The sequence below is a fragment of the Capra hircus genome, chromosome 15 (genome assembly GCF_001704415.2).
Source record: "Capra hircus breed San Clemente chromosome 15, ASM170441v1, whole genome shotgun sequence".
In the NCBI taxonomy this organism is placed as follows: domain Eukaryota; kingdom Metazoa; phylum Chordata; class Mammalia; order Artiodactyla; family Bovidae; genus Capra; species Capra hircus.
The window spans coordinates 64,538,304-64,550,733 of record NC_030822.1 but is presented as its reverse complement, the minus strand read 5'-3'; the positions used below and the strand labels follow the sequence as shown (position 1 = coordinate 64,550,733).

Genomic DNA, 12,430 nt, shown 5'->3' with positions numbered 1-12,430 from the left:
TTTTACTTAGTTAAAATACTGGAATGCAGTTCCCTAAAAATAGCAAAAACACCATAATATCCATTTTAACAAGAAATTTATGAGACTAGGGATAACTACAAAATTATGGATATATACCATATTACTTTTAGCTTCTTTCAGTATCAGTTAACTCATAGGGTTAATGTATTTCAAATGAATATTCAAGTATCATTTTAACTTGGAAAAAATACAAGTGATTCTAAAGTTAGTCTGGAAGCATAAAAGAGATGAATTCTTGAAAAAAATCAGAATAGTTACAATAGACACAAAGCTATAATGCTTTCATCAATGGCACAAAATAATCTATACACTATACTATATACTATATTTATATGTATACAAATTTATTAATATAGGTACAAAACCTTTGATTTTATAACTCTCTGGCTAACTGGGTGTCAGCATTCAGAATATTTAGGATTTTTTAGAAGTAACATATGTATCAAACACCTCTTTATTACTATTTTTCCAGAAAAATATGAATATTTGTTTCAAAAGATACAAAGATTCATGTAGCCTCAGATCAAACCAGGTCAGATTTTGCCTTGAAATGAATTTTGATGCTAAACTTAAGGGAAAAAATTAGCTGTCAGACATTCTGGATTTTAGAATTGTGAATAAAGAGACTGGGAATCCATGTAGGGTAAGAGACATTATACATGTATGTGAAGAGATAAACTTATTTCAAGCAGTTATATGAGTCAAATGTTAAATATTTAGGGGAAAATGTACTGATTCTTTCTTCGTATCAGGTATCGAAACAAACTACATATAGATGAAGAGCTTATCCTAATTTTAACAAATCAAGAAGTAAGAAGTTAATAGAAACCAATAATGATACAGTTGAATATTATTTGTGGTAAGAGATAAGGATGTGCTATGGAAGAAATGACAATTTCCTGCCAGGAATATAAACTGAAATAAAGTTTTCTAAAGAATTTGGCAAAATGTATTGAGATCCTTGAAAAGATGTACACTAAGTTTTTGACTTGGTAATTCCATCCTCTAAAATATTGCCTAAGGAAATAATAGAAAACATAAATATTTATTTACGAACATGTTCACTGCTAGTTATTTTTTAATAAGAGCTAAAAACTGGATAATGCTTGATATTATTTGAAGTAAAAATAAAAAACAAGGAAGTTGTATTTACAGTTTTAAGTTCAATTATGTAGAAAAAATAATTTAGGACAAAAAGACCAGAAAGTATGCAAAAATGTTATCCAATATTTACAAAAAGAGGAAATTCTATTAAAAGAGAAAGCATAATACTAAAGTCAAAATTTGATACGTAATTTCAGTAAGTTAAGTCTGAGACTGAAAGATGGTGGCTTGAAAAACGATGAACGTAGAATATATAGCAAAGTGCTTTTAAAATGACTTCTTTTATCAAAGCTTAACCTTGGTCTTCCTACTAGTCATGACATCTAGCCTTTGGCTGAATGCTGATGGACTTGAACTAACGTGCAATTTCAACATACTTACTAAATGGTTCTAACAATATACAGGGCTAAAACAATCAAGTATTTTAATTACAAGTCTTCTAAGATTTGGCATACAACCGAATACACTAATGTCCAAATAAACAGTGGACTTACATGTAGTTGCAAAAATAGAGTACGAGGTACATCAATTAAGTCTAGCACATTTTGACTTTTAAGGTAAAATGGGAATTATGGTTTTGTTCTTGAACATAAATGAAAGCTCTGAATACAGATTATCTTTATACTATTTATCTAGTGGATCCTGGCCAAGTGAACAAAAAAAAAAATCCTGAAGAAAGTGAGTTTACTAGTATATGAATTCTTAGTACTTAGCATATACAAATTAATTGAATGAGAAGAAAATTGATAATCTTCAGCATTATGTAAACTTCTGAAAACAAGAACTGACTTGCAAAGGGATTTATTAAAAGTATCTAAACTAGAATGACTGCCAATATGAAAGAATTCAAACTTTTGAAGTTAATGAAAATATTTATTCAAACCTAACTGTACAGTATCAAGCTGAGTTAAATAAACATTAACTGTATTAACTACCCCTAGTTCTTTAGAAACAGACCACTTCCATATCATAAAAATTTATTACAACACAAATTTCTGCAGTAAGGTTCAGCAAGACGTGATTTCCACATTGAGAACTGTTGTGTTAAAGTAGGAAGTAGGATGTTAAAGGCCCAGTATCAAAAAAAAAAAAAGAAAAGGTTGAGGAAAATAACTCATAAATATAGACATTTTCAGAAAAAACCTTGCATATACTGATATTAAACAAAACAGAACGCACTTAAGAGAACATACTTTAAAATCTAGGCACAATTGGTTAAGTATGAATTATAATTTCTGTACTCATTTAAAGGTTTAAACCAATTCTTCAACTTGACTGATGTGTGTGAGTCTAACATACAGAAGGCACCTCTTTCATTCTCCTTAAGGACCTTTTGAGAGTAACTCTATAATAAGGGGTACAGAGACAGCATCCTCTATCCAAGTGTAACACAGCCCATTTTAGGAGAAACTAAATTAAAATAGAAAACTATGATTTCTCTTTTTACATCTTATGATGGACATGGCTTTCTAAAAGGACAACAGAAGATAATCCTCCATACAAGCTTTAACATAGAACACAAAATTTAAATTAAATGTGCATTGGTCACTACTATGTAAAAAGTTTATGAATTAGTGCAATTCTTTAAATCCCCAGTATTTAGGGGAGAAGTATATACATACCAAGAAATTTCAACTACTACATAACTAAACTTTTTATGGCTCAATAGTCTAAATGCTTAAAGTTCTGTAAAAGATCTTACAAGTTATAAATGAAAGATCAGAACACTCGAACGGTGTTCAAATGGCCATTAATATTCTCTCCTTAAAACAAAGAGACCGGAACAACCAGAAGAGACAAAGTGTAAAATTTTAGGAATACAATCTTTACTGCAATTGTCAGGAGTGGCAAAGTATTCACTCTAGAAAAAAACCCCAAATCGTTAATTTCTGGTTACTTTATTACCATTTGAATTCCTTATCACTTCTGCACTAATTACTGGCTGTCTTCAGATAGATGCAGGACAAGTACTGAAGGCAATTTATAAGGAAAAGTGTAATTTTCCCACTCAAAGTGAGAAACTGTTCCAGATGAGTAAGTTTCAAAATCAGAGATCATAAGAAATCAAAAAATAAAAGAACATCAGGCTGATTTAACCTCTATTTCAACAAGATTTACACAATATTAACAAGATGCAATTGTTAAAGCTATACAGTTCTGCAGATTGGCTTTACTTACATTTCTGCAAATGTTTTTTCCACAATACCAGGTACATCTATTTACAAACTAGGAAGCTGCTTTAAAACAGCATGATTTAGAAATAAAGTGAAATTTCAGTACAAGGAAAGAAAGTGCAGGTCATGCTCTCAGATTCTGTCAGTATCTCATTCCCTACACTCATAGTTTAAGGAATCATAGTTTTAAATAGCCACTGTTCTTATATGTTTACAATATTTACTCATCATAATGCAATGATAACAAAAATTTGTCCACATCCATTCCAGCTGGAAATGAACTGGGTAGCTTCTTTTTCTGTCAAAAAAAAAAAGAAAAAATGAACTAAGTTGACATATCAAACTTAAACAAGGCCCAAGAGCTAGCTTTCTTATTAAGTCATGTAGAACTTCATACACTACCAAAATTTTTGTCGAAACAGTTTAGTTCATTAGAATTTTAGTTATACAGAAAGGTAGACACAATTTGTTATAAATCCAAGTTTAATAAACTATACTTCAATGGTACCTCAACATTATTTTAGAGCACAAAACATTATACAAATTCAGAGTATATGAATGTTGAAAGAGACAAGATAGAACATGCTAATAAGGTATTCATTACTGCTAAACCATAAACCTCAGAAAGTTTTACTAAGATTTTAAGATTAACAAGTACTTTTCAAGTTCCAAATATTTAATATACTCCAGGCACTTTATAAATACTACATTTAGTCTCACAGCCATTGGGTAAGATGTGTGTAACCTCATGTCCAATGATGCAGTTAAGACTCAAGAGATGTTACAGGCTATTTAATAATGGTAATAGAACCAATAAGCAGGAGAACCAATAAGCAGGAGATGCAGGATTCAGCCCAGGCTCAGAAACCAGGATTCTTTCCTTGATATGGTACTTCCTTTATGACATTTTAAACCTTTCTTTTCATATTCCACTTACCAAATGGCTAAACAGATTGAGGAAAAATGACTTTAATTTATCAGTGATAATCCTATATTACTTTCCTCAGGTAAGCATGGTTAAAGACAGGTAAATTTAACTTTTACATTGCTCTAAATATTAAGAAGTATAAGAATCTATGGAAGAGATGGCAGGACATGGGAAAGAAACCTAAGATGAAGGGGCTGCACAGCAGTTTTCACCTGATAATTACAAATAACAGTGGCTTCCCAATTTTTCATGTTATGTCATTCTTTCCGCCAAACACCTTTTCCCAAGGAAGATGTTTATAAATAAATGCCTTAGCAATTGTTTGGAAATGTTTCACCTACTTAACTTCTGAGTACCACAATGGCTGAGAGATACTGCTAGAGAATGTATTTTGTCAATCAAAACCCAAAGCTATCTTGATTAAATGTTAAGTAGCTATGGCAAAAAATGATGAGACCTTTAACCTGAGCGCTGAAAGGGCAGTGTGTGGTTTTGAAATTAAAGACTTTCACACTTGCCTTAATCTTCTTCTTTTTCATTGGCATTGATGAATTTGCGAGACTTTTATTAGAAGTGCGGGAGTTTCGCTCATGCTCATCTAATTCCTCAATTTTCCGCTTTTTTGTGGTGCTCCGTGAAGATGCTCTAAATTGTTGGGTATTGTCTTTTAGAGGAGTAGATGAAGTAGTCCTAGAGATGGCTGCTCTGGAGAGAATCATTAATGTATGGGCAGCCATGTTCACACTGTTTTCACTCCCTGTTTCACTGGCAGGGCTGCAAGCAGGCAAGTCTGGCGTGACAGGAGGGACCATTACTTTGGGCATGCTGTCTTCACCAAAACGCCTACTAGAAGGGACCTTGATACCATCTGTAGGTTCTTCTTTAAGTTTTTCCCCTGCTCCTGAGCCAGATGTTCGGGGTATAGATAAATCAGTACTATCTGTGAGTCTATTTACTGGGCTATGCCACTGAATATCTTGTAACATTTCTGTGGTGTGTTTGGTGAGCGGGTTAATCAAAGAACTGGCAGACCTGGTTTGTTCTGGTTTCAAATCCTTCACAGGTGCACCTACTGAAAAGATATTTTTACTGTTTGAGGATGTGCCTTGTTTTCTGGTGAGCTCTTGAAGTGAAGTTACAGTTTTCTCATTCCGCACACCCCCATTTTGCTGCCCATTAGACAGTTTTGAAGTTTCTGGATTTTTCTGCCTTTCCACATCGCTGCACAGTTCATTCTCCTTATTAGCTGTTGCTTTATGGAAAGATTCAAGTATAGTTTCTGTTGGTGAAACTTTCTTTTCTGACTGAGTTTCTTTTACGGTGGCATGTCTGCCAATGGCAGTTTCTGATTTAGAGAAATTTTTAGGCATAGAAGGTTTCTCCCGCTCTCTTTTGACAGCATTATTAGCAGGGGGTTTTAAGGTGGAGGACACAATGGGTGCGTCAAGGTTAGAAAATGAAATGTCATTCCTTTCTTTGCTTTGGGACACCAACTTTTGATTTGTCCCCTGTGTATTTGCCACAGGAGAAGCAGTGCTATCAAAACAGAGCACGCGTCTGTGGCTTTCAAATGGCTTGCTAACTGGAACTGTACTTTCTACTGAGAAGGGAACTGTGGTTTCTTCCAATTTTTTCCCAAGATCTGTGGCCATAATCTTGTCAGAAACTTCAGTTCTACAAGAAAAAAAAATTTGTTTTTTAGCCACATAAAGAAATTCTTTGTTTTTAACTTGAGCATTCAAATACTCTAAGACAGAAACTACTTTTATGCTCACCGCTGTGCATGACATCCAACTGAGTGACTTGATGAATCCACCAAATTATTTGCCTGTTTCCCTGGAATTATAAACAGTTAATTAGAAAAGGAAAACATTCCTGAAAGTACATTTTTCTGAAAGGAAATAGAACAGATCACAGAATCTGACATCATGAGAAAAATTTAAGCTATAGCTAATTTAAAAAATGAAATACTTTCACATACTGGATCTAAAAAAACACCTTGGTAGTATATACAAGATGATCATTTTACTGAAGAAGTATAAATATGTAACAAATGACCTGCTTCAACTCCAGGCAAAAGTGAATCCAGTCTTCGATCTACAAATTACAATGATCAATGTAGTAGTTAAGGGCAGTACTTAAAAGTTATTTAAAGAAAACACTTTATTTCTATTTAAAAATTAAGACAGAAGGCTTATTTAAGGTGTCATGTTTGCAAGCCTATGTCACTCAGATGACATGCTCTGGAGTTTTAATATCCATATTTTAATTTCCAAGGGCTTCTGAGTTTATGTGGAAGGGCAGCAAGATATGAAGCTGGAAAGGAAAGCAAAGATGATATTGTGGAGGACTTTGTGTATTACTCAAAAGGTTTAACAGAGAATCTTTTAAGAGTTTTAACTAGGGATGATGCATGAATAGATTTGTTTTAGAAGTCACTCTAGCAACAGCACAGAAGATGAATTAGAAACAGGAATTCTAGTTAGATGGCTAAAAATATTAGAGGTAGGAGATGATGAAGGTCTTACAGATGGGCACTCGCACGGATGTGAAAAATAAACAAGGAATACATGTTGACACTAACCAAGAGGAAAAAGGTAGGCAGAAGAGGTTTTTGAGGAAGAAGTGAGACTTAGATATATAGAGTATGTAGATCTTAAGTTACATAAAATTAGAAAAGGAGGAATGCATTCATTCTAGAAGCTACCCACAGTATCAACTGTCAGAGGGAAGTAAAGTAAGGTAAGAATGGAAAACACCCAATGCATATGGCAGTATTAGGAGGTCACTGGTGACTTTAAACAGTTTTAATAGAAAGATGAGAAAGGACATAATATGGATGAAGACTGGGAGATAAAGAAGGTTGGGGATAAAGGACTGGTAGGTGGAAAAAACCTAAAGGAATGGTGGGAATGGTCCTTGTATCCATAGTTGAACAGCCACAGAGGGAAGGGGCCAAAGAAAGAAAAGATGAAGATACACAGAAGACAGAAGGTAGACTGCATTAACCTTAAAAAGAATGAAATATTTCTCTAAGAAAGAACCAAAAAGGAAAGAATGATTTTAGATGAATGGGTACATATTAAGTGGGAGTGATGTGAAAAAATGGACTTTACTATTGATAAAAAGCAAAATCATTGGCTTAGAGTGAGGACAGTAGTGACTGAATAGATGTGAGAAAACCTGTGGAAGTATGACACAGTATGAAGGAGAAATGGGAGAAAAGGAAGACAGGTAAACATTTACAATGATCACTAAATGGCAGTGAGGGTGAGAAAATTTTAAGTGTTACTGAATGGCATCACTTCTGCAGTCATTAAGTCGTGTCTGACTTTTTGAGACCCCGTGGGACTGCAGCACATCAGGCTTCCCTAGCCTTCACTAGCTCCTGGAGTTTGTGAAAATTCATATCCATTGAGTCAGTGATGCTATCCAACCATCTCCTTCTCTGTCGTCCCCTTCTCCTCCTGCCTTCAATCTTTCCGAGCATCAGGGGCTTCTCCAATGAGTCAGCTCTTCGCATCAGGTGGCCAAAGTACTGGAGCTTCAGCTTCAGCATCAGTCCTTCCAATGAATATTCAAGGGTTGATTTTCTTTACGATGGACTGGTTTGATCTCCTTGTATTCCAACAGACTCTTAAGAGTCTTCCTCAGCACAATTCAAAACATCAATTCTTTGGCACTCAGCCTTCTTTATGGTCCAACTCTCACATCTGTACTTGACTACTGGAAAAACCTTAACTTTGCCTATGCGGACCTTTGTCAGCAAAGTGATGTTCTAAAGCAATGCTAAGAAGCCCAGGTATAAAGGCATAGAAATCGTTGGCTGCACAGATCCATGACTAGAGGGTGTCAAGCAGACATGTTAGAAGAATGTGAATATCAAAGTGTTTAGAATAGTGGGAAAAGTGGCTGATGTGGTAGATTGTGGGATTTAGCCAGGATAGGGAAGGAAATGAACCCAAGTGAAAATTCAGGTAAAGGTAAGGGTTCAGGTAGTAAGAGCTCTCACTGGTTGAACACAGATTCAATGGTATATCCATGAAAATGAGAGTATTTTGAGAGAGGTGACTGTTAAAAATTACATAGGTCTAATAAAAAATTAAAGGTAAAGGGATGGGAGGGATTGGCTGAAAAGAATATTTAAAAGACTTAGAAATGAAATAAGTCAAAAGTTCTGAAGGTTAGGCATTTTGTCACCCATGAAGATTAAGTCTGAGCTAGAGAAGTTTGAGAACTCAGCACAATATTCATAAAGATCTTGAATGAAAATCTCATGCATATGCTGTCTTTTGTTGTACTAAAAATCATTAACTTTAGAGTAGTCAGCATTATCAAATTTTTTCAATTTATAAGTTATTCTTTTTTAATTTTTCAAAAGGAATACTTTATTTCTGCCCTCATTAGGATTCTTCCCCTATATTTTCTTTTATTATTTGTTTTGCGGTTCACTTTTACCTGTTAATCTTCTTGGAATTCCTAATTTTATATATAGTGTGAGGAAGAGATTATTTTTTCCCTGTAATACATAACAGCTAGCAGATTTCATTTATTAAACAAACCATTCTATTTCTTCTGACTTCTGATGTTATCTCTACTACATACAAGTTCCTATAAATACATGATCTCTTTCTAAATTCTGTTCTGTTCCATTTGTCTTTTTTTCTAATTACTGCAGAAAACTTTAAGCAAAGCTTGGACAATCACTGTTAGGAAAGCTATCAGTATTAAAGAAAACAAAAAACAAAAGCATTACATAAAGTTGACATGAATCAACTCAAAAACATACCTGTACAAGGTTTGTTTTTTAGTCCCTGACTCTTCAAAGATTTTTGAGGGATAGGGAATTGAGAGATACTTCTATTGCATACAGGTGCTGCCAAAGGCATATGAAGGACCTAGAAGAGAAGAAGCCATTAATTGTATTTTGTTTGAAAAATGGCACCGAGCCATTTTCAGTTCATAAATCTTACCTGCCGAGGAGGAGCAGAAAAGGTATTTCCATTCTGTCCAACCACAGACACAGGAATCATTCCCACCATTCCTTGAAGTACAGGTTGGACTGGAGAAGCAATTATAATGGCAGATCCTTCAAAAACAACGATGACAACAAAAACAACAATTCTCAATAAAATGCGATTTTTCTCTCACAAATACAAGGCACCAAAGTAATGATTAATTTGAAATAAATTCTATACAATTATAAATTACTTTTTATATAAATCTACTCTCTTTAAAATAATTAATTTAGGGACAACAGCAAGGCTAACAAATTGAGAAAAAGTCAATCTGAAGTAAAGTATTCTATGGCACTTAGTCAAGCTAAACATCATGAATAAACATAAGACTCTATAGCCAGGAGATCATATTAGAGTTGTAACCTTGATTCCCCTCTAGAAAAAACAGTGAAATTGACTGAAAAGTTGGTAGTACAGGTTTCAGGTCTGAATCTTTTACCATAAAATTAGGTCCTAACTGAAGACTGATAAATCAAACCCAAACTATTATGTCAGTGGTATCTGTCCAAAAAGGTCCAGATAAGTGAGCAACCAGTCAAAACTGTGGGGGAAAGTACAATGTTCACATGGAAATGTCAACCATATGGTCTATAGCTATCATAATTCATTTAACCCTGTCCTGTAAATGAATCTTTTCCTAATAAATTCATTAACTGCCCCTGTAAGTTTGATCTCCTCACCTTCATGAACACTTTTCAGTCTCTCAAATACCTACCTATCCTTGTGCTGTTTAAGATTCCCTTCCTTTTACTCCAAATACTACTTATTTCTCTAAACTTTGGCTAGAGACACACACGGCCTACTAATTTCGACCCTTTCTTTAATTTTAGATCCATCAGGCTTGATACTTAACTGCTGATATTTAATCTGCTTTAACTGTATGCCTAAATGTAAAAAGAAAAAAAAAAAGGGGGGGAAAGAGCTTGGGAATCAATAAATAAGAAGTGTAGATGAACGCACCACAAACTCCACCTACAAGGAACATACAGTCAAGAACGACCACTATGACAGGCATTCAATCACGAACTACAGATAAAATGGCATGTCATAAATGCCTCAAGTCCTCCTATAAACAAAGAATTCAAAAGACAGGGATCAATTTTCAAAGGTGGAAAATAGTGAGAAATTACAAAGGGTATTACAGAGGGAGAAATTCAAGTTTTTGTCTTGGAAGTCTGTCCACATAGGTAATAAATTTCTGGAAAACCAAGACTGTTAACAGCTATTTAAGAAAAATCTCCTACAACATTGGGTTTTAGTAGGTATACAGCTTTTTGATGAATTAGCCTCCCCACTGCTCTCTTTTTCTTGTAGCTTAGACATGGACTGAGAAGTGTGGAAAGAAGTGAAAAAGTAAACCACTGAATTCCAGAGCTGACAAATTTCTGAATCTTATACTATCATCCATGATTTATTACCTTCTAATCAATCACTACACACACAAATGAAAGTTGATCCCATTCCAGAGAAATGAACTTTACTATGATGTTCTTAGTTACCTTGTGAAAAGTTGGGTGACACAGCCTGATTGACAGCAAATACACTATTTGACCTTGGGGGTGTCTGTAATTGAGATAGTGGAGGTTGAGCAGTCATAGGTGCAGAATTTCCAGGCAACACCACAACATTTGACTGACTGACAGTTGTGCCTAAGGCTGTTGGATCAGTTACACAGGTAGCTATCAAAATATTACTTGAATTGCCAAAAGTTGTGCTCGTAGCTGGCATTAACTGTATGTATCCCCCATCCTTGGAAACACATGGCGTAACATTGGTTGAAAGAGCAATGCTGTCTTCATTCTGCATGTTGTTTACTGTAGAGTCTTCAGGTTTGAGTGCTAAAAGGCTCTGTTCCATTGAGGCTGAATCCCCAGTTCCTTCAGCAGATGAGATAGCACCTGTGGTTTCTTCTGAAGACAGGCATTTAACTAATTCTGCACTTCTGGAAGGTGATTTAGCAGGAGAAGACAAAATTATAGTTGGCAAGTTTTCTCCGCTGATACTAGAAACCGCACTGTTAAGCTCAGTATCTGAGGAAACAAATGGATCATCACTGATGATAATTTTCAGAGAGACTATATTTGATGCATCTATCTCTGTAGATTTGTCGTTAGCAGGTTTATTATTAGTATTCTGGGACTCAGGATGAGACTCCCTCACTGAAGAACACACAGATTCTGAAGGAAGAGAATGTCTATCTTCCATAGGATTACTTTCTGAAGGCATCATTGTAACTTCTTCACAGTTATTTTCACCTAAAGAGAGAAAAATACTTTCTCCATCTTCTTTTACAGAGGATGAAGGCTCTTGTGAATCCAAAGAAGCTTTTTCAGACTTGGAGGACTGAGTTTCATGTATTGTATGATTTAACTCAACAGATGATGAATGATTAGACGGTTGTTTAATTGAAGACACTGAATCTTCAAGGTGAATTTCTACTTTTTGTTCAGATACAGTTAAACCCGAATTTTCAATAGGTGCAGGTAATATCTGAAGTGAAGAATTATCTTGGCAATCTGCAAGTTGCTGTGATGCAACTGGTAACACACTATTAATTTCAATTTTATTCTGATGAATTTCTCTAGAATCTGGTGACTTGGAATCATGGAAATCAGCTTTAAGTCTTCTTGTATCATCAGAACTTTCACAAAACTGACCTTTTTTAGATGCCTTTCCAGCTAATGGAATATTTTGGGGTAAAAGTTGAGAAGTTTTTCCAGAAAGAATTAAGTTCTCACTGTTAGTTTCACCACCAAGGGAAACAACTGAACTTATTGGTATAGGTGACTGATGAGGCTGTAACTGAGACTCATTCTGTACACTTGGAGACAAAGAATTCTTTTCAACTTCCAGAGCCATTTCAGTCTCAGTGGACATCTGACTGGTGTATAATTCAGCACAATGCTGATTACATTCAGCATCAGAGTTTACTCTTTCATTAAAGTCACTCAAACTAGGCACAGACTCAAAGGTAATATCAAGGTTACACTTCTGTTCAGTAGATACAACTGTTTTAAATGCCTTTTTCTGGATGCTAGTGTCTATGTGGGAAAAATGTTCCTGGGCTTCCTGTCTAAGCTCATCATGGTTGCTGCCATTCTTCAAAACATTTGATGTGTCTTCATTTTGATAGGAAGTACAAAATGAGGGTTGACCAGATGGATCATCTGCAAAATATTAGGATG

At 34.9% G+C, this 12,430-nt stretch overlaps 1 protein-coding gene across 2 annotated transcripts in view; it reads right to left on the bottom strand.

The window, feature by feature from the left end:
• The window catches only part of LOC102190533 (protein NPAT), a 53,049-nt gene continuing 42,596 nt past the window's right edge, over nt 1,978–12,430 (bottom strand). For both annotated transcript variants that reach the window (XM_018059837.1, XM_018059838.1), the window contains 6 exons: nt 10,745–12,412; nt 9,201–9,316; nt 9,017–9,125; nt 6,003–6,063; nt 4,746–5,901; nt 1,978–3,597 (listed from right to left, as the gene is read on the bottom strand). In XM_018059837.1, the coding sequence (XP_017915326.1) occupies nt 3,520–3,597; nt 4,746–5,901; nt 6,003–6,063; nt 9,017–9,125; nt 9,201–9,316; nt 10,745–12,412 (3,188 nt within the window). In that variant the 3' untranslated portion in view covers nt 1,978–3,519. The remainder of the gene's footprint in view (nt 3,598–4,745; nt 5,902–6,002; nt 6,064–9,016; nt 9,126–9,200; nt 9,317–10,744; nt 12,413–12,430) is intronic.